We start from the raw sequence: 23,696 nt of genomic DNA on the forward strand, positions 1-23,696 counted from the left end.
CTGACCGGCACTGACAGAGTCCCTTTTCGACCGGGTGTTCCATTCGAAAACTGGACACCTGGCTCCCCGGGTCGGTTCCTCTACACGCCTCACCCAAAGGGCCCCCCACGTTCTCTGTCTCCCCAGTGGGGGTTTGGTCTCTGCTAACCCACCTGCTCTGCTCCTGCCTTTCAGCCCCTCCTGGCGTCAGCCATGGCAGCTCCGCAGACCCTGCAGCAGGCGCTGGCTGTGCTGGTTTGCACTTTCCAGCGCTATTCCAAACAGGAAGGCGACAGATTCACGCTCAGCAGAGGGGAGCTGAAGGAGCTGCTGGAGAAGGAGCTGCCCAGCCTGGGAGATGTGAGTAAGCTTGTGGAGGAAGCTGGAACGGAGCCATTGGGATGAGACGAGAGCAGTCTCCACCCTGAACAAGTTACAAACTATGAATGACAATAATTCCCAGCACCTAGAGGCCTCAGTTGCACAGACCCAGCAGGAGAGACAGTCCTGGAGCTCAGTCTGATAGACCCAGGGTGGGATGGGAAACAGGTATCGAGAGGGGAAGTGAGGTGACCAAGGTCACCCAGCAAGTCAGTGCCAGAGCCGGGAAAGAGCCTAGTTCCCTATCCACTAGTCCAAGCTGCCTCTTGACTTTTTTTCATTTGTTTTCAACGTATCTTTCCGTGTCACATGCACGAATCCCCACCAGCTCCTCCTGAGCCCCGGGTTTCCAACCCAAAGCCTGGACCCTCTGCCACTTGAGCAAGAAGAGTGACCCTGGTAGCAGATGACAGTAGTAGGCTGTTATCCTCTATGGGGACCAGCCTCTGGACTGGGACATGACGATTTACACCTGCTCCCCTGGTTCTGGCTTGGACTGGAAGCAGACCCCGTGCGTTGCTGTACAAATGCTGCCCAGCGACCATGCGCCGGTGCTGGGCTGTCACCCGGGGTTACACCAGCTCTGAGGATAGTTTGGTCCGATTTCAGTGTCTCATGAGCCAAGTTTGCAGGACAAGATCAGCCCCTTCCGAATCTGGCTGGGCCTGTGAAAACCGGGGTGGTGGTGGGGGACCAGCATTTCATCGCAGGGCAGAGGAACGGTAACTGCCTGTGACAGTGAGCAGGGAAAGGTGTCGAATTTCCACAACGCGCTCGGGATGGACATTTCTTCCTAAGCTTATTATTACGTAGGTTCTGGTAGCACTGAGTGGCCCCGCGTGTGATCCAGGCCCAGTGAACCAGCACTTTACAAATGCATAGGGAGAGGCAGTTCCTGTCCCGAAGAGCTTGCAACCTAAACAGACTAATTATTGGTCCCTTATTACCCCTGGGGAGTAAAGCTCGGATCGGTTTACCCAGGGTCCCTTACAGAATTGGTGGCAAAGACAGGACTTGAAGGCGGGTCTCCTGAACCCTAGCCTACTGTTCTAACCACTAGGAGGTCTGTCCCGTCTGGCCGTCACCGAGTTTGAAAGTCTCCTGAGGGGGTTTCACCTGCCCCGTTACTCATCTTCACTCTTGCCCCTAGGTACAAGTGAAGGAAGGTGCCTTTGAGGAACTGCTGAGCATCCTGGACGCTAACAGAGACAGGGAAGTTGACTTCCGGGAGTACATTCGCTTCGTGGCGGTGGCGTGCACCTTATGCCACGAGTTTTTCTTGGACTCCCCTGTGGTTCTGCCCCGTGAACAATAAACCCACCCCTGCTGGGGCACAGGTAGCTGGTTTTGTGCAGGGCATGAATCCAAAGCAGGAGAGCAAAATTATAGGTCTGGCAGCAACTGTGCAGCTACTTGGGAACCTCGCACTGGGAAAGGTCATGGTGTGTCAAGGATTGAACTCACGTCTACCTGCCTCAAATACACAGAGCCACTCCCTTGAGCTAAAGGAGACCTTCCATCAATGAGCAGCAGCAGAGCATTGTTTCTCAGTCCTGGAGAGGAGGGTCATGAAAGGCAACCGGGGGTTCGTGAGACATTGAAAAATGTATTAGTCTACAGCAAAGCAAATCTTCTTTCCCAACTCCCAGCACGCCCTGGTCCATCCACAGCCACACAGATCAGTTACATTGGCTTCACTGATACATCGTTGTACTCTTGCTTTCATAGTTAATGTGTTGTGTGTTGGGGAGGGGGGTGTCACATACATTTGTGACTGAATGAGAGATTGCCAGCCTGAAAATGTTGAGCAACGCTGCAGTACAGGTTTATGACACATGGTTGAACTGAGCTGATTGCACCCAGCAGAGGACAGCAGCACTCCAACCCAAGAAACTCCCAAGCAGGGTTAAGTTACACAGCCCTGAATTCCACCGCACAGTCCTTGCAGTTATGAAATATGAATAATTTGCATCTCATTTTAGTTAAATAATATCATGAGCTGGGCTCCGGAAATGCACCAATGTTTCCAATCCTGGAGGTATTTTTGCCATATTTGCCCTATTCAGAATTGTCTGCCCTAAGCATGGAACGTGTCCAGGGCTAACTGCTTAGTCAGGACCAATTCCTTCCCTTGCAGCAGGGTGAGACGTCTCTGGGTTTTTTTTCCTAATGGTGGGTTTTCTTTGCTTGTCCTGTCAGACTGGCTGGTTTGAAATATTAATAAAGACTTGGTGCGATCCTGGGTGCGGTGATTGCTCAGTGCGTGGTTGGCCAGGTTCCCCCGAATGAACATGTGAGCACAGACAGTGTGGAAAATGGCTCCTAGCTGGGGACGAGTGGGACGAGAAGACAGACCTGGCGCACCGGGCATGCTGACCCTAGGGTGAGGGAGGCCTATATAAATGCTTAGGCAGCGAGGTGGCAGGTGCATTTCGCTCGAAGCTGCAAAGTGACGCAGGTCTGACATCTCTGTCACCACACAGAGCCGGAGTGTACTGGGAAGGGATTTGAAGATGTTATTTTCCTTAATTCCCCCATGCACCCTTTGTCCAGCCCTGCTGATTTTCCTTCCCCCTCCTGCCGCTCCCTGGTCTAGCTAAGGCCAGGAATCAGGATTTCATGGCTGTGTGGCTGACGACTTCCCCTACCCCCGCAGCCTTCCTCTCTCCTAGCCCAGGATGAAAGTCCCTCCTTGCCAAACAGCTGGAAAGCATCATCAAAGGACCGGGGTGGGTGGGTGATGGTCCAGGGGTACCCGTGTTCTCCTGCCAGCCGTCTGCAAAGAGACTCGCACTTTCATTGGTCTCTTTTTAATTCAAACCCCCCCGAGTGGGTGTCCCTTGAAGCTCTCGCTAGGGCTATAAATACTGAGCGCTGTCACTCAGACTCACTCTGGCCCGGCCTTCCCTTGCTCTTCTTCCTGTTTGCTGCCTGGGTAAGTTGGTTTTCTGCCAGCAGTTTGCATTTCAGGTCTGCCTTGAGGCACCATGTGTGGGGGTCCCCTGGGCAATCGGCGGGGGTCTGGCTTTGAGGGCAGCAGAGCCAACGGTTTCTGTGAGTCAGCAGGGAAAGCCAGTCGCTAACTCTGCAGCTCCCGAGCAGTCAGACTTTATTTCAGAGGCTGCATTTTGCAGCTGGCTGCTTGCGCTGCTCTCTTCTGCTGCAGATGTGGGGCAGCTGAGCCTCTCTAGACAGTGCTACGTGGGCTCCAGCAAGGGCCAGTAACCATCCCCGTCACTCCAGGCAGAAGCCAGGAATCAACTCTTGCAGCGGGACTCAGCCAAGGCACATGGTGTGGCTGGAGAGTCCCTGCTTCTCAGTGGGGCTTTTCTCCTCCATCCCCTGCTGCCACCCCTCTGTCCCCAAGTTTTTCCCCTCCTAGCCTCGGGGCTGGTATTCGGCACCAGTGCCAGAAGCCAACGCCCCGCCTGTGCTGTCAGTAGGAGAGCGGTGGAGGTGGGAGGCATCGGAAGGCAGGAAGGAGTGACACATCAGTGTGCCCTGCCCGCGGGGCGTGTCACCGGGCTGGCAGGGCCTGATGCAGGATGGAGTCCGCTCTGGGGCAGACCCTGGGACAGTCGGTGGAGTCACCTTGGACCGAGCCCAGTGCAACGGAGATCAGGAGCTGCCCCTCTAAGTGGCTGACCCACTCCTGAGTTAGTTCTAGCCGAAGGAGGGCGTGACTCCCTCTCTGCTGGGACCGGTGGGACATTGCACTGGGCTGCTGATGGACGCAGATGCCACCCGCATGGACGTATAATTAGCCACTTTCAGCACCTTTGTGGGCTGAGTGCTCAGGTCACCGCATAGGCTGGTGATGTTTAAGTGATTGTAGGACTGGAAGGACCTCGAGAGGTCGTCTAGTCCCATCCCCTGCACTCGTGGCAGGACTAAGTAGTATCTGGACCATTCCTGACAGGTGCTTGTCTGTGAGGCGTAATGCAGGAAGAGGGTTATCGTTAATATGAGGCTTCTGAAGGTCTGATTGGCCATAAACACCTCCCGGCCAGGCCGAAGCCCTACATGGTACCCAAGTCAGTGGAAAGACAAGACTCTCGCTGTGCGACAGGGTCACAGATCCCCGTGTCTAGCTACCTTGTCTGTCTGCACCCCTTTACCACCGGCTCCAGGAGGCTCCCAGTTATGAAAACAGAAGCCCCTTCCCCCATTGTCTCTTTCCTCGCTGGCAATGCACAAGTAAACCCACGCAGGCCGTGCTAAGCTCAGTCATTCCGTCCTACAATGTAACTTCTGTGCCCTGGCCAGGCTGGTTCGTGCTCCCCGGTGGGGTGGGCCCCACCTCTAACCAGCATCCCTTGTCTACCTGTCAGATTTGCTAGCGGTGCATGATGGCCCGGCCCCTGGAGCGGGCTCTGGACACGATGGTCTCCACGTTCCACAAGTACTCTGGGAAGGAAGGCGATAAATTCAAGCTCAACAAGGCTGAGCTCAAGGAGCTGGTCACGAAGGAGCTGCCCAGCTACATCAGCGTAAGGGCAAGGGAGGCTCGACTGGGAGTCTGGGACCATCCCCGCTGGGCTGAGCAGCGACCTGGGAATCCGGTCGGGGCGCGTTAACCTGTGGTGGGATGGGACCAGCCTGGGCCAGGCTCCTGACACGTCACAAGCTCCAGCCAGGCGAAGAGCTGGCCTGCGATGTTCATGGGATGCAGCAGATAGACGGGGGAAGTCAGTCAGTGCTATGTTCTCTGCCAGTCCTGGCCCACTGCTGTGGCCCAGGGTGTGTGCTACCATATCTCTCAGATACCCTGGGAAAATGGAGGCCCTGATCCTGCCATTGGGCCCATGTGGGTGGCTCCTTGTGGGATGCACTGATGACAGTGCAGCCTAGTGGATGGAGCACTGGAGTGAGACTCAGGAGACCTGGGTTCAAAACCCGTTGGAGACTGTGGATGCGTCATTTCACCTGTCTTTGCCTCAGTTTCCCTGTCTGTAGAATGGGGCTAAAGATACTGACCTCCCTGGCATAGCACTCAGAGAGCTGGGGATTGTTACGGGGGTGTGGCAGCGTCCTTCCCACACAGATGGGGTTGGTTTTAAAGGTTCCCTGGCACCTGCCCCAAGGGCCGGGGGGTTAGCTGGCTGGGCCATAGAGATTAACTTGGATATTTATGTTCTGCCTCTTTAAATACCCTACCCAGTTTTGGCTGGATGTGGGATTGTCTGCGTCCCAAGCTGCTCAGTGTGCACTGCACAATGAGAAGCTGCTGATGCCGAGGGATGGCGGGAGGCTGCTCCAGGCCATGGGAACTGCAGAGGGGGAGGCTGTTGTGTTGGGTCAGAGGAGTTGTCCACCTGGATACCAGCGCAGGAACCAAGCTCTTTAATGCAAAGCTCCCTTTTTATCTTCCTCTCCCCTTGGCAGAAACAAACGGATGAAGCCAGCTTCCAAAGGCTCATGAACAACCTGGACAGCAACCGGGACAAGGAAGTGGATTTCCAGGAGTACGCGACCTTCCTGGCCTGCGTCGCCATGATGTGCAATGAGGACTTCCAGGACTGCCCTGACAAGATGCCACGGAAGGCGTGAAGCCCGGCCCTGGATGGCAGCAGGGAACAGACACCCAGAAACTCAGCTCCAGGGGCAATATCTGGGTTGTCTCCCTGCCGTTCCCTGCTGATAGCGCCTGTCCCCTCCCATAGCCCCTGCATTAGGAGTCTGGTGTTCTTTCAATAAAGGTTGCTTTAAAGAAGGTCCCTGGTGTATTTTGCAAACAGATGTTTTTCCTTGGTGCCCAGATACCATGCTGATGGGCAGATTCTTTATTGTCCAGGGTCACAGGGATGAATAAAAATAGAACCGTGGCTGATCCTCGCCCTCTGAGTCTGGTCTGGTCTGATGTATAACAGTGACAAAACATGAATCCTGCAGAACCCCATATATTTCCCCTCTCCTCTGTTGCTGAGCTAACAGCAGAAAGAGCTATTGGTCCTAGAGCCTGGGGCACATAGAGGATAAGAACCTACTACTTCTACCAGCTAAGAGAATTACTCCTTTAGCTCGTGTGGTAGGGGTCTCTGCTAAGGGTCTGGGATTAAAACCCTCTGGGTGACCCATTATAAACGCAGACCCTCATTTTTCAGGAATATTTGGTGTGTGGGGGGGTTAAACTCGGGGTGTGAGCCGAAGCTCACTGCCATTCATGGGCCTCTCCCCCTAGTTCAGGCCCTCAGTGACTTTACAGCATATGGAATAAGCAGCGGCAGCCCAGGCTCTGAAGCCCCAAGAAGGTGCAAACAACCCCAGTGGCCGGTGGGTACCAGGCAGAGATGCCCCTGGGATTGATGGGAGTGCCGCCTGAGTAAGGACCTCAGAGTTTGGCCGCGCAGAGAGAACAGCAAACGGGCAGGGATGGGCCGAACTGGGGTGGACTCAGCTGGGATAAACCAGAATTTGCTGCATTTTCAGTGGGTTGCAATAGTGCTGAACACGGGGCATTCCCCAGGGCTGGCTCTAGCGCAATGTGAGGCCAGCTGTTCTTGGAGCACCCCGAGCCATATCAGCTTCAAAGGCTGAAGCAGCAGCCCAGGGCGCACTGTGGAAAGGGGGGGGGGCAGGAAGTGGAAATCGATGTCTGTCAGCTGAAGCCAGTTAAGATCCCATGCCCATGCCCCAGGATTGTGGATCTTCCTGGATCCAGTGGGACGGAGGCCCCTCCTGGCACATGCCGTCTTGTCCCGGGCTCCCCTGGGATGGAATCCTCATCAGCCCCCATGCAGGCCCCCCCCTTCGGAGTCTGCTGCTCCAGGAGCTGGGACACCCAGCCTGATGGGACGGGCTGACCTGCCTCAGCACCCAGGGCTCTGGGGGGAGGGAGGAGTGCTTGCAGCGCGGCCAAGCCAGAGTGTTAAAAGTCAGATTTCTTTTTACAAATAATAAACGCAGGAATCTTTATTTGTCTTCTGGTCTCAGAGACGCTAGCAGCCAACTTTCCAGCTGATCTCTGCAGCCAGGCGGGCTAGACACCTGATTGTGATGTAGGTGGAAGCTGGGATTCACAGGTGATCACATGATTCCAGCAGCTCGTGTCTTTAAGAAACTCTGCCCCAAATCACAAGACTCCTGGTCAGGCTGCAGGAGCTGGCAATGCGGTGCAGACATGTCTTGCCTGAGCCAGGCAGCAGGGACAGACGCCCCTCATGATTACTGTGCATTTGCAAAGCACGCCAAGCACAAAGGTTTGATTGTTCTATCCAGAGCCATCCGCCCACCTCCCAGATCACATGACACCACTTTGAGTCCTGTCGCAGTCAGGACAGGCTGGGAGCCCCCACGCCTCCCCATTACACACCCAGGGCGGGCTCACCATTGTCCTGTGACTCTAGCCGTCATTTGCACCAGTGCTCACAAGTGGGTGTGCAAGGCACTGTGCCGACCTGGCAGTCTCATGCCCACTGCTGCAAACAATGGCAGCTGCAGGACAGCAATGAACCTGGCCCCGAGGGTCTGTCTTCACGGCAGAATTACCCCAAGCTCTCACCCTGTCCCCTCACTTCCATGGTGTTTGCAATCTGGCCTAGCTGGCTAGCTGGGTCCAAGCCCAGGGTCTCCTTCCACTCAGGGTGGCAACTACAGGCTAAGCCACTGGCCTGCTGATAGTCCTGCAATACCTTCCCACGAGTCCCCCTGTCCTGCGCCCAGGAGGACAGACAACTTCTCCCACAATTCCTTGGGAAAGGATCAGAGCGGCTCTGCTTAGCACGGGATTCGGCCCCCGAGGTCCCAGGTGGGCTGGCGGCACACGCAGGAGAGCGCAGCCCCAGCGAGGACACGGCCGCTGGGGCAGGGCCTGGCACCGAGGCGTCTCACCCCCAGGTGCTGATCACCCGGGCTGACTCTGTGGCTGAGCCTGAGTGCGGCGGGAGCACAGAGAGGCCACGGGAACTGTGAGTGACGGAATGGCCTCCTCCCCAGAAGCCCCCCTTTAGTTGGTCTTCCCCCTGCAACACGTCTTGCTCCTCCCCAGCGATCGAACGGCCACAAATTCTCCGAGCTCAACCCTGCACTGAGCACCTGCCCCCCAAATCTGCTATTGCCCCCCCCTTTTTTCCTCCCCTCACCTTCCAATTCACTCTCTGCTCTTCCCTTCTTGACACAGCCCTTTGCATCGACCAGCGACCTTCATCGCTGGAGCTCATCCCAAACTTGCTCCCAGCCTGCGGCTGCTAAGCAACAGGTCCCCTGCCTGCCTGTGCATCCTGCTCACCAGGAAATCCCCTGTCACCACAGGCGCAGTTGCCAAGCAGCAGCTGCTGCCGAGGAAGTGGGCAATACTGCCCTGGTTGTTTCCTTTAGCCCTAGACCCAACCTGTGCCCATATAAATGGGCAGCTCCACGCTTGGGCCTGGGTGGGATCGTCCCCCCAAGCGCTGTTAGTGAGAGGCTTCGCCTGAGTCACTGCACGCCAGGGACCGGCTTCTGCTAAGTGAATCTGGAGTCACTCCTCTGGCTTGAGTGGAGCCACTCTGGATTGACACTGGTGTAACTGAGAATGGGACAAGTCAGAGGCTTGCCTGGGCAGCAAGTGTGGGGTCTGCCCATCTGACCTGCATGCCTGGGCCATCCCAAGAGCAGGTGCAGGAGAATTCAGATGTGAGTCCAAGCAACACCTGGAGAGCAGCGGGCAGGGAGGCAATAGGCAACCGGGATCCTGGCAACAAGAACTGCTTCCATTGGTCCTCTCGCGTGCGAGAACCCAGGGCTCCCTCGGGGAGCTCAGAGCATATAAAAGGGAGCTGCCTGCCCTGCTCAGGGCTCTCTGCTTTTCCCTTTGCTCTCGGCTTGGTAAGTTGGTTTTGTTTTATAACATTGGCTGTTGTGGCCTTTGAAAAACAGACTCTCCAGAGCCCTGCCTCGGTGGGTTCGCTCTCCCTCCCCTCGCCAGATGTGCAGCGCCTTTGGCAGCATGCCCAGGCTTAGCAGATCCTCTCTGCAGCTGCACACGCCCCTCCCTGGCACACAGCGTTAGAAGGCCCTCTCGCCAGAGGTGCATGCTGCTTTCCAGATGTGCACACCCCTCCCTTGCAGGCCCAGTGCTGGGGGATCCCTGTCACAGCTGTACAGCCCTATCTCCAGATGTGCACCCCACCCGTTAGTCACAGTGCCAGGAGGCTGCCTCCCTCCAGCTGTGGCAGTTTTTCTCCAGGATGCGCGGGCTGAGCTCCAGATGATGCAGGCTCTGAGATGCTTCTGGGCGTTGGCACAGTTCTCCCATGGCTGGCTGCTTAGACATCACCTGAGCTCACCTGCTTTCAGGCTGGTGCAGGCACAGCTCTGGTTCCTGAGCTAGGAGATAATGGTGCTGCGCTGGTTACGTCACTAACATCTGGGGGTCCCAGGGAAGGTGGCTTGTCTCCCTCCTTTGCACACTCAGTAACAGCACTGGCCTCATCCGGTGGTGCCCTGCTGGCTCCATTCCTGGGACCCTGGTTCCAGTGGCCCTTTTGGACTCTCTCCCTCCCAACCGCTCTAAGGGAAGCTACTTTTCCAAGAGGAACCAGGATTTTTTTAAACTCGTAGCGGCAATGTTGAGATTCCCAGGGGGAATTCCTGGCCTGCTACAGCAGCAATTTTTCTGTTTGCCTGGATGCTCTGTGGCTCATTTTCCAGAGGTCGAGTTGGCCTTGAAGGCTGTGGGCACGGTGGCATTCCCCTCCCCCAGGCACTGGATATGCTCCACACTCACCCCCCTTCTTGGAGATTCCTGCCTTGTTAACTCATCCTGAACTTGGCTGCTTCCCCCTGCAGGATCTTTGCTGCTGCCCTTGGTTCCTTCTGTCCTGGAGAGATTTGCAACATCTGAGTTGGTGGGATTTTCATTGGAAGGGGGCAGGGACCGAGAGAGTTAGGAACCCAGATTTGATTGGAAAACAACAAAATTTGATGCTGAATTCCCTTAAATGCATTTGAAATTCCCAGTCAGTAAGACTCGCCTGCTCTGGTTGCTCGGGTGAGTCAACCGAACAGCTCTGCATCTCCAGGCAGGGCCTTAGCTCCAAGATGCCCGGCCGCACACTCCTTGTGGCTAACTGCTATTGCAGGTCTGGGCTTTGCCTATGGCAGCACAGGCAGCCGGCAGCCCCAGAAGGGACTGGATGCAACCGGCTTAACCACCTTGCAGCCGCTTCCTCTAATGCAGCATGTGGTTGGCCACTCAAGCTCCATTTCACCCTGGCTCCCCGTGCCATGAATCAGAGCTTCTTCCGGAGCCTGCTTGCAGCTCGCATGCTCTACCCAGGTACCGTGCACAGCCAGGCAGACGATGCAAGCGCTGGGCAGAAAGGAAGAGGTCTGATGACAGGAGCGTACGCCGTGGTGGTGGAGCCACGTCCGTCCCAAGGTATTAGTGAGGTCTCAGCTTTTACCGGACCAACTTCTTGTCTCTCTCACCAACAGATGTTGGTCCAAGAAAAGATGTTGGTCCCCCTCCCTCCTTGCAGCTGGTCTGTCAATTAGGACAATGTGGCATTTTACTGCTTCTTCTTAGCATATGTGCAACATGCAGCAGGTGGCTCGTGACTGGGATTCATTAGCGTCCCCGGCTTGGGCTGGGTACTGACAGGGAGTGTGACGTGAATGCCGATCTGTGCCCCCAGGTGCTCTCTAAGGGACCCTCCTTTCCAGGGGCTGGATGCACAGGTCCAGGTGTGCACATCTGGCTGGTTGGGGGTACGTGGGGTGACATTCCTCAGCCAGCATCTGGGACTTTGGGGTGTGGGTGAGAATTCTCTAGGGAGACCCAAAGCCTGGTCTGTTAGCAATAATCATCTTATCTCCCAGCATAACAGGCGCAGGTGCCTGGTAACTAAGGTTAGCCACAGAGCACTTGTAACATGCAAATCGCTGGAGAAGCATTGGTACTGCTCTGGCTCTGCATTCACCCTCAGCCCAACAGCATCAGAGGAAGGGTGGGCTTGTGGTCAGGGCACTGGGCTGGGACACGGGAGAAGGGTTTGATTCCTGGCTCTGCTGCATGTCACCCGGGGCAAACCACTGACTGGGCCTCCAGCTCCCACCTGCGACATGGGCTGTTTGGACCCAGGGGCCCTGAGCTTGGTGGGTCCCACCCGGAAGAACGAAGCGATTGGCTGGAAAGCACTTTGAAACTGGAAAGTGCTGTGTGGAAAGCTAAGTATTAATGCTGCAGGGTCCGTCTCTTCACTCCCTGTCTGCTCCTTGCTCACGGGGCTTGTCTGCACAGTTCTTCCCGTGGCAAGCGCCGCGAGACCTTGCCAGGCTCTGCTCTCTCTTTCAGACGAGTGCAGATGTGAGCCATGGAAACACCTCTGGAAAAGGCCTTGGCAACCCTAGTCTGCACCTTCCACAAGTACTCAGGGAAGGAAGGTGACAAGATGACCCTGAGCAAGAGGGAACTGAAGGAGCTGGTGAAGAATGAGCTGGGCCTGGGGGAGGTGAGTGCTTCGGAAACATTTTGGGGGACTGAGGAATTTTTGGGATCAAAACGAGCATTTTGGTTCAGATCAAACTCTCTGGGATTTCTCCTCAAACGGATCAGATTTGAGATTTTTGCAGAACTGAAAATTTGGGGTTTTTTCCCCATCCAAAACATGAAAAAAAAATCCACAGGAAATTTAGGGGGAAAATACAAACATTTTTCAAAGTTTCCCCCCAAGGTTTTTGGCCCAACCAAGTGGTCAGTTTGATCTTGTGAAATCAGACACACGGGGTCTGATTCGGAGATCCTCTGTCCCTGTGTCTGGGGGCCGGATGCCTTCCCCAGGGCTGGATTTGGCCTGGTATCTTTGCCTACTGTGCTCATTTCAGGCCTGGGGATTGTTTTCTTCCCAAGGAAGCTTTGTTCCCATTTAGCAGCTGCCCGACCGGCAGGGAAAGTAACAGTAACGTCTCCTCTCTGTTCTGCGGCATGGTTAGCAGCAGCCCAGGAGCGAGGCTCCAGGGTTCACTGCATCATTAACGAGCCAGATTACAATAAAGGGAAAGAAAAATCAGTCCCTAGCGCCAGTGCAGATCCCTGCAGGTTTCATCTAGTCCGTTTGGCTTCTCTCGCCCTTTGCTGCAGAGGCTGAAAGAGGGCGGCATTGAGCAGCTCATGAAAAGCCTAGACCGGAACAGCGACCAGGAAATCGACTTCAAGGAATACTCGGTTTTCCTGTCCACCTTGTGTATGGCCTACAACGACTTCTTCCGGGGACAGAGCAAGTAGCTGGAGGGCAGTAGGGGCTGAGACCGGGCCCCAGAGCCCCTGGCTCTGGATACTGTCCAGCTGCTTTCAATAAAAAGCGTTTTGTCCACAGTTCTCCCAGTGTTATGTGTTTCCTGCTGTCCAGCTGTCCTTCCATCCACCCTGCTGTGCCATCTGTCCAGGCTAGAATATGTCGTGCCAGGTTGCAGCTGAAGAAGTGGGATTTTTTACCCACGAAAACTTATGCCCAAATAAATCTGTTAGTCTTTAAGGTGCCACCGGACTCCTTGTTGTTTTTCGTGCCAGATAGACCTCTTTTCTCTTCGCCTGTCTGTCCAGCCATTCCCCATGCACGTCGATCTAGCCATCTAGCTTGCAGTCTGTCCGGGGGCAGGGGCTGGCTCTCTGCGTCTCTGCAGCCCCTGGTGCAATGGCCCAGAGCCTCAAGTTATTTAGGTGCCTGACTCCCATGGATCCCTGTGAGGATGTGGGTGGGGCCCTGACTTCAGTCACGGCCCCCATGGGCACCTGTAACAACACACCCTGGGCCTTGGCTGGTTTCCAGGGTCCCAGGAGGGAGCTGGGCTGGGAGATGACAGTCCTGCGGCCGGATGGGCGGCGCTCTGGGGTCGGGGTGTGTGTGTGTGTGTGTGTGTGTGTGTCTGGGGGAGTTCCCACCACTCTTCATCGGGGTCCTGTGGGTCACGGAGGGCAGCCCCCGCCCCGGTGCTATCCTGGCTCGCTGGTGCCCCTGGCTCCCGGCCCGGGGGAACCCGCCAGCATTGCTGATTGCACCTGGCCTTCCTCACCCACCCCGGCACCCGCCTGCTGCAGCAGAGCTGGGCTAAGCTGGGGGCGGGGAGCTGGATGAGGGTGGGAACAGGGAGGCGGCCCCAGGCCCAGGACAGGGACTCTTGGAAGCACCCACATGAGTGGGCGGGGCTACGAGGCAGGGGGCGTGGCCTCCCCAAGCCACACCCACCCCTATCTCCGGGGCGGTGGGCTGGGCTGGGCTCCGCTTCGCTATATAACGGCAGCCCGCGGGCGGCTCCCTCACCCCACCCCGCGCCTCCTTCGGATCCGCAGCCCGCTCTGTGGTCTTGGGTGAGTCCGGTTCGTTCCTCTCCTCCTGGCCCGGCTCCGGCGGGGGGCGCGGGGCTGCCCTCCCCTCCCCTCCCCTCCCCTCCACGCAGCTGACCCCGGGGTCCGGGTCCGTTCCCCTGAGCTCGGGGCCCCCGCAGCCCCCCGGGTTGTGCAGCCGCCACTTTGCCTGGGGCTTCCCCGATCCGCGTTCACACGGTCCGCAGCTGCGGGCAGCCCGAGCCCGGCTCTGCTCCGCTCCGCGCCGCGCCGGGGCCTCGCAAGCAAAGAAGCAGCCGCGCCCGGGATCTGCGCGGGGTTTGCGCGCCTCTTGCGCGAGGTCTGCGCCCCCCGGCCCGGCTCGGCGCAGGGGAGGAAACCTCCGAGCGGGGCGGGGTGCCTCTGTCTGCGGCCAAGTCACTTGGGTCACAGCCCAGTGCGCAGGGTTTGGCGACTCCTTGCGGAAACGAGGGGGTGGGAGGGCGGGAGCGTGGAAACACTGGACACCCCCCCCACTTTATACCTAGACTCGCTGTACAACCGGGGTCCCACCCCCCTTTGCATGGAAAGAGGCTGGTGGGTGGGGGAGGAGGGGGGCTGTCTGAATCCCCTCTGCCCCCGCTGCTTACTCCCCTCTGGAGTGATGGAGCTGGGGGCAGACGGGTGGGGCAGGTTTGGCCCGTACAGAAGGAAGGACACAGACCTGAGACCAAATTTGCCCCTTGGTCGCCCTCCTTTGGTCTCTCTGGCCATGCCACGGAGCCCCTCATCCTGGGGACTGGTCACCTATGGCCTTTCCTCTTCCTCTGACCCGCCCCCCCCCCCCCCCGGGGCTCTGGGCCGAGCTCACCCCTGGGGCTCACCCAGCAGCAGGAAGGGGGCGGCTGCCTCACCCAATGCCCACGTGCTCAGGAGTCTGTCCGCTGACCAGTGTCTAGTGGGCCAAGCCCAAGGTCCATGTAAATTTGAGCCAATCCCTCAATCTGGCCATTCACTCTGTGCAGGTCCCTTCCTCCAGGCCCACTGTCTGTTGGCTCCCTCCCTGGGGCCCTGAGACAGACAGAAACTCCTCTCCCCCATTTTTCTGGGAATGCCACATTTTTGTGCCTCTCCTGAGAGGTGCTGGGCGGGAGGCCAGGTGAAAGCACTCCAGGCACCTGGGGCCTCCCTGGATGGGAGTGGCTCACAGAGCAAAGTCCTCCAGGGCTGAGTTAGGGGGAGTTCCCCAAACTTCCCAGCTCCTTGGGCTTGCCAGCTTCTCTCTCCCCCCAGGGCAGGGATTCTGGGGCTGGCTTTGCTCTTCCAGTTCTGGTGGTTCCGTGTCCTGGCCTTGCTCACTGACTGTGTTGACCCCTCAGATCTACCCACCCAGCCCTGCAGAGATGGCATGTCCTCTGGACCAGGCCATCGGGCTCTTGGTCGCCGTTTTCCACAAGTACTCGGGAAAGGAAGGGGACAAGAACACACTGAGCAAGAGGGAGCTGAAGGAACTAATCCAGAAGGAGCTGACCCTCGGGGCGGTGAGTGTGGCTGGAGATGGGGTCATGGGTGTTTGAGGCTTTGCAAGTTGGACTTGGTGAAAATCAGCCCCCAGAAAAGTCCATTCTCGGTTCTTATCGTTGTAAGCACGTAGTGACCCCAGCCAGCTCCCTGTTGACTGCTGCTGGCTCTGCTGTGAGTGAAGGAGACACGTTAGGGTTGTTTGCATTACGTTAGTGCACAGAGGCCCAGGGCAGGGTTGGGGCTCTGTGTTAGGGGCTGTACAAACGAGAGCCCCTGCCCTGAAACGCTCACAGCCTAACTAGACCAAGTGTAGGATGGCAAGAGGCTGCAGAAAGTCAGAGCTGGGACCAGAACCTGCAACCCCAAGTCCCACTCCAGAGCCCTTGCCTACAGCCCCTCCTGGAGATCTTTGCGGCTCTTTGTGAATGCAGAAATATTGCAGCCTGTGGCCAGAGCTGCCTCTTGTTCCAGCCCCTGTGCATCACAGACGGCTACAAAGGTGGCAAATCTCCTCAGCTAAGAATTCCCCGAGCGTGGGGGTAGATCTAGTGTAGTTTGCTCCTGTGTCACTCGCTTGGGGAACAAGCAGGGTGAAGGGGGTGTGTTTGGCCAGAGTGCCGCTGCACTCCAGCAATTCCCAGCTGGCAGAGTGTCCCCTAGGAGCCTTATGTAACTGCCCCCAGGATCAGGGGGCTCTCAGGCTCTCTGCTTGGCAACACCCAGCGTGTGCTGGGCTGTTCGGGTGTCTCTTGCACTTTGCACAAGAAAAAATGACATGACAAAACTAACACGGTGACTTGGGACCTCACATAGTCATAGAATGGAAGGCGGGAACAGCCACCAGATCGTCTAGGCGGACTTCTTGTATAGCAGGGGCCACCAGCCCCCTCCCTTCTCCCACCTCTCCCAGCAGGCTAAACCCAACCACCAAAATATCTCCTCTCATAGCAGCAATTGTGGGCTGGGAAAGGAGGCTTCTGGGAAATGTTAAACCTTGCACCAATGTACCCCCCCCAACCAGTGCACTTGGAACCTTGACTGTCCCCTCCCTGGGCTGTGAATGGCTTCTCTGCTTTCCTCTGGCTCTAGAAACTGAAGGATGCTGAAATTGTTGGGCTCATGGAGGACCTGGACCGGAACAAGGACCAGGAAGTCAACTTCCAGGAATACGTCACTTTCCTAGGGGCCCTGGCCATGATTTACAACGAGGCTTTGGTGAGCTATAAGAAGTAGACGGGACGAAGCAGCATGCTGGGGAATGCGCCCCGAGGAGTCACTGCGTATCCAATAAAACGTTGTTTTGTACATTGCTGCTGTTGATGAGGCCTGTTTTTGTAAAGTTCAATAAACGTCATTGGTTTTGGGAGGGTTTCAGGAGCTGGGCTCCAGGTGGGGCTAGGATGAACCATTTCCACAAGGGGTCAGTTTAATGGGTGAGGGCGGAAAGTCAGGAGCGGGGGATGAGCACCAGGGAGACGCTGCAGCACTTCACCTGTCTGGGAGGGTCTGAGTATCACACGCACCAAGCTGGGGGAGAGAGAGAGGGCTTGTCTCTAGACTGGGGGGGAAGGGGGGAATCTACCCCGTGCGGGCCTGGTGCAGACTCCTGGGCACCCTGCTGGCATGTTACAGTTTAATGCCCTGTGAGCGAGTCCCACATCAGCGAGGACGAGGTCAGACACTCTAACAAACTATACAAGCACATCAGCAGGGTGCACATGGACACTCTGACTGTGGCAGGCTAGATTCACACCCCGGCTCACAAGTCCTGAGCCTCCGAGCGAGCTGTTGTCCACAGCTGGGCCTGTGAGATGCGGGGGACTGTGTGGGGTGGGTCACGCAGAGTTGTCCAGCCCTTTTAGCAAAGAATTGCAGGGAGATGCTGACCCAGCTGTCTGCCTCGCCACCCGGATTGGCCCTGCCCTCAGCAGCCACCCCACTGGGATATGGAGGAGACTGGAGCCTCTGAGAGCCCCAGGGCTCCCTAAGCACTCTGCCCCACCGGGCTGTGGCTAGCTAGATGTCCTGGCATGCTCTGCCCATGCGGAGAGATGAAATAGGAAGCTGGTGGCTGAGCCTGGTTTCTAACCACCAGGATCCCCAGTTCCTGTAACATTAGGGGAGGATGTGGGCACTCAGGGGAGTGCCACCACAGCCGTGTCAGCGCTCAGGGGAGCTGTGGGAGTGGGTGGGGCTGCAGGTGTGTCACCATGGCAATACCTGTGAGGCATGGCTCAGCTCACGCAGCTGGGGCCTCATCAGCGCGTCAGGTGATGGGAAGAGCTATTCATGGTCTGAGCAGGAGTCCTACAGCCAGCAAGAGATCCCAGGGCAAGAAAAGCCAGCAGGTGCTGCTGACAAACCTTCCTTTAAAGGGGCCCTGAGCCTCCTTGACTCTATGATCCTGACTGTGCAGGATGCGGTCCCTCCTGGGCAGACATGGGTGTCGCTCTGATAGTGTTTGGCCCCAGTGGGCTCGTCAGACAAAGGACTCCTTCCTCTCTGGAATGCTGCGCTGACCGGCTACACCTGATACTGTTATACATGGTGGTTATGTCTAGTGACAAGCTATTGATCTGCCTCCAGCCACCCCCATCAGCTAGTGAGTAATATGCCCCCCCCCCCGGACCCTCCCACACTGTAGCCCTCTGGGCCAATCCAGAGTGACCCCTAGGGCTGTGTATTTATCCTGGCTGGGCTGGAGTGTTTTGTACTGGGCAGAGAGCCAATGTCGCAGAGGGAGAGATGTGGTCCCAGTGTAGCGTCACTCGCCCCAGGGCAGAGGAGCCGTTACCAAGAGGGATATTAGGGCTGTGCAGCAAGGAAGCGCTTCCTGCTAGTGAGACAGATGGTTCTTGTTTGTACGGCAGGAGAACCGACAGGCCCCAGCTAAAATCAGGGCCTGGTCCTGCCTGCTGAGGTGTGTGCACACCCAGAGTGTGAGCCAATCCCTTCCAGTGTCGTGAACAAGACAGATGTCGGGTGGTGGAAAAGAAAATGGAGATACAGAGACTGGAGCAAGGGGCAGAGCCAGGCTTAAAGCCCAGGAGGCCTGTGGCCCTGGCCTGCCCTCGCTGCGCTGCTCCCCTTCTCAGGAAGGGGGAGAGTTAAGCATGGGTAATTAACGACTCTGATTTCACAGGGCAGCTGTCTGCTTGGAAAGCTTGTGCTCGGGGCACTGTAGAGCAGGGGGTCTCAATCGGGGGTACACGTACCCCTGGCAGGGGCATTGGGACAATTTGTACAGTGGGGGAGCTGAGAACCATTGAACCAAACTGTAAACTCAGCATATGATGGAAACCACTTCCAGCCAGGGGTGCAGCAGCCCCCCTAGTTCCAGCACCTGTGACCCCTGGGGCACGCAGAGGCCTTCCAGGGGAGATGTCACTTCAGTTAGATACATGCCTGGTTTTACAACAGGCTACGTGAAAAGTGCTAGTGAAGTCAGGACCGACTAAAATTTCATCCAGACAGTGACTTGTTCAGACTGCTCAATACACTGACATGTGAGTAGAAGTTATAGTCCAGTCGATTTATTTGATAATTATATGGTCAATAGGCAGCCATTTGCCGGTATTGGCGGCTGTGAGACTTCTGTCATTTTAGGTCTGATTTTGTAAGCAAGTCGTTCTGAAGTGAGAAGAAACCTGGGGGTGCGCAGGACCAATCAGACTCCTGAAAGGGGGACAGTATTTTGGGAAGGTAGGAGCCACTGGTGTAGCTAACAGAACTCAGCAGCGGCACCTGCAGGACAAACTGGCTCACTACAGAGATGGGTGTCCAACTTTTGCAGGGATGCACTTGCTCAATTGCCCCCTAGAAGTTAATTTTACCACCACAGGGGCTGCCCGGAAGCTCTTTGGGCCTGGACCTCTGCTCTGCTGAAGTCAGTGCAGCAGCCGAGGGGCTAGCCTTTGCCGTCGTGGGCTGGCCGGAATGAGCGTGTTTGTGGTATTCAGGTTTTAGTTGCTAAATGAATAGTTATCAGACAAAAGACACTAGAGCAAAGATTGCAAAAGTAACCGCTAAACTGCTGGGGTAAATCAAGGCAGCTCTATTGGGGTGGCGAATTCTAAAGGTCGCTGCGTGAAACCCGGCTGCCATGCAAACCAGCCTGCGTGCCAAGCCGTGCAAACAGCGCAGGATGGGTTAGGAGAAGGCCAGCGTCGCAGCGCTCAGACACGCCGCATAGCAACGAAAGCCACACACTCATTCCTCCAGGACTGCCCTACTCAGGAGGATATTGGCCCTGCTAAATGATCCCCGGAACCCCTCAAGCAGGTTCTCAGCCTCTCTCACAGCTCATTTTGCACAGTTAGGGCTTCAGCAGTGACCCAAATGTTGTTCCAGCAGGAAGCCTCCTTCGGTGACACCAGAGCCAGGGGTTCCAGGCACTCAACGTTACCAACCAGCCAGCTGAGGTCAGAGGTCCCAGAGTGACGCGTTCAGCACACACCAGGGTTTGTTTGTTCTGTGAAATCGGCCAGCGGAGACACATCTCACTGTTCACGTACACGCACCACGTGCAGGGAAAAGCAGCATGGTCAGGCCTCTGCTGCTTAAACAGCGAACCAGAGCAGGAATGCATGAAACACACTGGGGCGAACGCAGGCCAGCGGGATAACTAGGGCGTTTAGGTGATGCACACACAGTGCTCTGGGCTAGATCCTCAGCTGAGGTCAATGGAGCTGCCCCACTGACTTACCCCGGCTGGCAGCTGGCCCTCTTAAACAGATTTGTCCCAAACAGTAACGAGCACCTCTGGGCCAGAGAGATAGAGCTAGGCTGCCACTGAGGATCTGGTGAAGTCACTCTGCTAACCTCCAACCAGCAGCCCATAAACTGTTACATTGTTGCCAAGTTTTGTGTTTTGGTATTTTTATTTTAAATCAGCAGCTCCCGGAGTCCTGTGATTACATGAGAACTGTCTTCTTCTAACTTTAGTCCCAACTATATGGGAGTGGGTCTTGCAGCCTTTCTTTGCCATTCCAGGTGGTCTTGAAGTGGTCCCTCGTTAATTCTGTAGTTAATCACATTTTTTTGTATGACATCCACCCATCTAGTTTTGAGTCTTCCAACTCTTCTCTTGCCCTCTGCTTCTAAGTGTAACAACCTGTTTCCTATACGTTCTTCCACCCTTCTTTTCACAGATCCAGACCATCGAAGCCTGGATTCCTGGAGCTTTTCTATAATTGGGGCCACCTTCCCCCTTCCCTTGATTCTTTTGTTCTGAACATGGTCCAGCCTTGTAACTCCAAACATCCATCTTAACGTTTTCATTTCCACTGTATTCCTGCTCTGTTCTTCTGTCTTCCTCAGTGCCCAGAGTTCAGAGCCACAGAAATGGCAGGCCTAATTACATGAGAACATCAGCTTTCATTAAAAAGAAAGAGGTTTCTAGTCCTTATTGTTTCAGAGAAAAGCCTGAAAACAGGATCCAAATGCACCTGAAAGCTCAAAATCCAAAGACCCCCCCCCCCACCTCCCCAAGTTGTTTTTTAAAATCTCATGGTTTAGAAGCCAGTGTGATAGTTTGGGTGCCTCATTCATTATTTTAAATGTTTGGGGTTGTCACTATTGTAAACAAATTACCCATCCGTCCGCCTAGATCCTTATCTGTCTATCCATCCGTCTATCCTTCCTTCCCCCTGCAATCTCTCTCTGTCCGTATACACCCATCAGCCATCCTTCCATCTCCTCACCACCTGCAATACCTTGTTTATCTGTGAGAAATCAGCTCCCTCAACACAGCCAGGAGTCAGGAACGGCAGGCTCAGAGGAAGACAAGCTTTGGGGGAGACATGCTTGCTGGAGGGAGAGGGATTCCATGCTGCAGGCAGTGCACAGCTGCATAGGGGATCGTACAGCCTGGCCTGTGTGTAAAAAGCAGCTGAACTATTGAAATCCATTGAACCTGGCCTATTGCAGCATTTAAAGAAGAGCAACAACCTGAAGTGCCCCCAGGTGGCAGACATGAGACGGAGCTATGGCACGTGGGCCGAAGGCGGCACGCGAGCGGATTTTCAGTGGCACTCACACTGCCCGGGTCCTGGCCATCGTTCCGGGGGGCTCTGCACTTTAATTTAATTTTAAATGAAGCTTCTTAAACATTTTAAAAGCCTTATTTACTTTCCATACAACAATAGTTTAGTTATACATTATAGACTGATAGAAAGAGACCTTCTAAAAACGGTAACGTGTGATTGGCACGCGAAACCGTAAATCAGAGTGAATAAATGAAGACTCGGCACAGCACTTCTGAAAGGTTGCGATCCCTGGTTTACAGGCACGCGTGGGGAGTGGGCTGCCTTAGCAGTGGGGTGTGTTTACGGGACAGGCCACGAGATGGCAGCAAAGCTATGGACGGCGTGTCCTTGGCGTGTACCAGGTCGATGGAGATCCACACGCTCTTGTGTGTTAGGGCCTATGTCGGGACTGGTTTCTTCGCTCCAGGTAGCACCCTGTGTTGGGACGGCACATCCCTCTGAACCCTGCGTGTCTGCAGGGTGGCTGCATGGCTTCTGGGCAACCAAAAGAGGCCCCGACAGCGTCCCAGAAGCCGGAGGGCTCCATGTCCCTAGTGGGCAGGGTAGATGATTCTCCCTTGGTTCCATGCGGCAGGGCAGCTCTGGGCTTTGCTTCCGCAGCCTCTCCAGGGAGCGGTCGCCAGTGTCCTAATGCGCCACTCACGTAAATAGGCTGCAGCGATGCAGGGTGCGTTGGTGGGGCCAACCCAGGTGCCACCAGCCGGGAAAAATAATTAAGACCCATTGGAGGTGGAAGGAGGTGACCTCTGGATCCTGGCACCTCAGTGGGGAGAGAAGCAAAGTACCCGGGGGATCGCCTAACGAAGGGAGATAAAGGAGCTAACTAAGGGCTCATTGTTTTTAGAAGCAGCAAGGTCCTGAAACCCCCAAAGGAGTCAATGCGTGTCAAGTGCTGGGTGCTGGCTAATTCCCTAGTGTAGACAAGGCCCAGGAGTGGATGGATGATGGTCTATACCTCCTTGGAAGGGGTAAGCGGGAAGGAGACAGAGGGGCTGTAAATGATCAGCTGCCTCCTGAGCACCCCTTTGTGGCCTGGGGTGGCACTGCAGTGCCCTGCCTCAGTTTCCCCTTGCTTGTGGGGAATCTTCCAAAACTCCACCCAGCCTGTCTCATTTTAAAACATTCCCCTTTGGAATGAGGATCCAATGTATTTAGGCCCTACAAACACATCTTCCAGGCCTCTTCAAGCACCAGTTCCACGGTTCGAATAGTTCTCTCACACCATTGAACCAGGAGCCCTGGCCCTCCTTCCTGGAGCTGGGCTATCATCCAAGCCCTCCCGCCCTGCAGCAGTGAGGCTCAGAGCCGTGCAGGGTTCATGCTACAGCGCTAAAAATAGCTGTGCAGATGTTTCTGTTTGCACCGGGGCTCAGGCTCCGAGATCCGAGCCCCGGCCGGGTTTGACAGCCAGGCTCCAGCTCGAGCAGGAATGTCTCCGGGGCTATTTTCACTGCCGTAGCGTGAGCCCAGGGCCAGCTTTAGGAAGTGCGGGACCCAATTCGAACAGTTTCGATGGGGCCCTGGCAGGGATGTCTGAAAAAAAACACGTGGGGCTTGAACTCACTGGGTGATGCTCCGAGTCTTCGGTGGCGGGTCCTTCACTCGCTCCAGGTCTTTGGCGGCACTGAAGGACCTGCCGCCAAAGAGCAGCTGAAGAGCTGGAGCGAGTGAAGGACCCGTTGCTGAAGTACCGTCGAAGACCTGCAGCACCTCCAGGTGAGAAAAAATTCAAAAGGCGCCTCTACCCAGGGAAGGGATTTTCACTGGACGCGGGGCCCTCGTAGGCGCCGGGCCCGATTCGGGGGAATTGGTGGAATAGGCCTAAAGCTGGCCCTGCGTGAGCCCGAATGTGTCGCCCTGTCCTGCAGGGGGTTTTCGCAGTGTAGACGTCCCCTTTGCTCTCTGCAGCATTCGTCTGCAGCGGCTTGCTCAAGCCAGCTGTGGCTTCTTGCCGGTCACACATGCTGTATTTGACCCACCTGGGGAGGTGAGTGAGGCTGGTCCCAGGTGGGCTGGGCCCCCTCTCCCCTGACGAGGCCCAGCCACCCTGTGACAGGGGTCATTTTCGGCTGCCCAAAGAAGCAGGACTGGGGTGGGATGGAGAAGGGGGAAAATTTAGGCTGAGGATCTGATCCATTTCTGCTTCCCTTCCAGCCCCCTTTGCTCTCCCTGGGCAGCACCACTGACCTCCCCCTGGGCTATGGAGGCACCTATGAGCGAGCCTGTGACGATGTGGTTCTGGCGGGACCCAACTGAGAGTGCCAAATCAGGATCAATTGCTCAAACAGGGCAGTCACAGCCCAAGGCTGGGGTTTTTCCACCTCTAAGGCAAACCAAACCAGCCAGACAAAAGACTTCGGTGTCACCCCTCTGGCTAACCGCAAGTCACACAAGCAATTTCCTTAGACACTCCAGTCTCCCAGTATCACCACCAGTCCCACACCAATTCTACATACAGACCAGTACACAGCCGAACTATTAATAATTTCAACTACAAACATGATACAGACATTACAGACAGC

General features: G+C 56.0%; 5 protein-coding genes across 5 annotated transcripts in view; all 5 read left to right on the forward strand.

Moving 5' to 3' along the window:
* ILF2 (interleukin enhancer binding factor 2) overlaps positions 1-23,696 on the forward strand; it is a 270,325-nt gene that overhangs the window by 129,392 nt on the left and 117,237 nt on the right. The gene's annotated exons all lie outside the window — the stretch shown is intronic.
* On the forward strand, positions 193-1,714 carry LOC116832709 (protein S100-A2-like). Its single transcript, XM_032793623.2, has 2 exons — positions 193-339; positions 1,511-1,714. Exons 1-2 carry the CDS (start codon positions 193-195, stop codon positions 1,673-1,675), a joined length of 312 nt encoding a protein of 103 aa, XP_032649514.1. The 3' UTR covers positions 1,676-1,714.
* On the forward strand, positions 3,210-6,195 carry LOC116832710 (protein S100-A4-like). The gene is made up of 3 exons (XM_032793624.2): positions 3,210-3,295; positions 4,692-4,850; positions 5,746-6,195. The coding sequence occupies exons 2-3, from the start codon at positions 4,707-4,709 to the stop codon at positions 5,908-5,910; spliced, it is 309 nt and encodes a 102-aa protein (XP_032649515.1). The 5' UTR covers positions 3,210-3,295; positions 4,692-4,706; the 3' UTR covers positions 5,911-6,195.
* On the forward strand, positions 11,641-12,704 carry LOC116832748 (protein S100-A5-like). The gene is made up of 2 exons (XM_032793732.2): positions 11,641-11,792; positions 12,422-12,704. Exons 1-2 carry the CDS (start codon positions 11,655-11,657, stop codon positions 12,563-12,565), a joined length of 282 nt encoding a protein of 93 aa, XP_032649623.1. The 5' UTR covers positions 11,641-11,654; the 3' UTR covers positions 12,566-12,704.
* On the forward strand, positions 13,553-16,437 carry S100A6 (S100 calcium binding protein A6). The gene is made up of 3 exons (XM_032793622.2): positions 13,553-13,648; positions 14,983-15,144; positions 16,217-16,437. The coding sequence occupies exons 2-3, from the start codon at positions 15,007-15,009 to the stop codon at positions 16,358-16,360; spliced, it is 282 nt and encodes a 93-aa protein (XP_032649513.1). The 5' UTR covers positions 13,553-13,648; positions 14,983-15,006; the 3' UTR covers positions 16,361-16,437.

Source organism: Chelonoidis abingdonii, chromosome 11, assembly GCF_003597395.2.
Source record: "Chelonoidis abingdonii isolate Lonesome George chromosome 11, CheloAbing_2.0, whole genome shotgun sequence".
NCBI classification, from domain to species: Eukaryota; Metazoa; Chordata; order Testudines; family Testudinidae; genus Chelonoidis; species Chelonoidis abingdonii.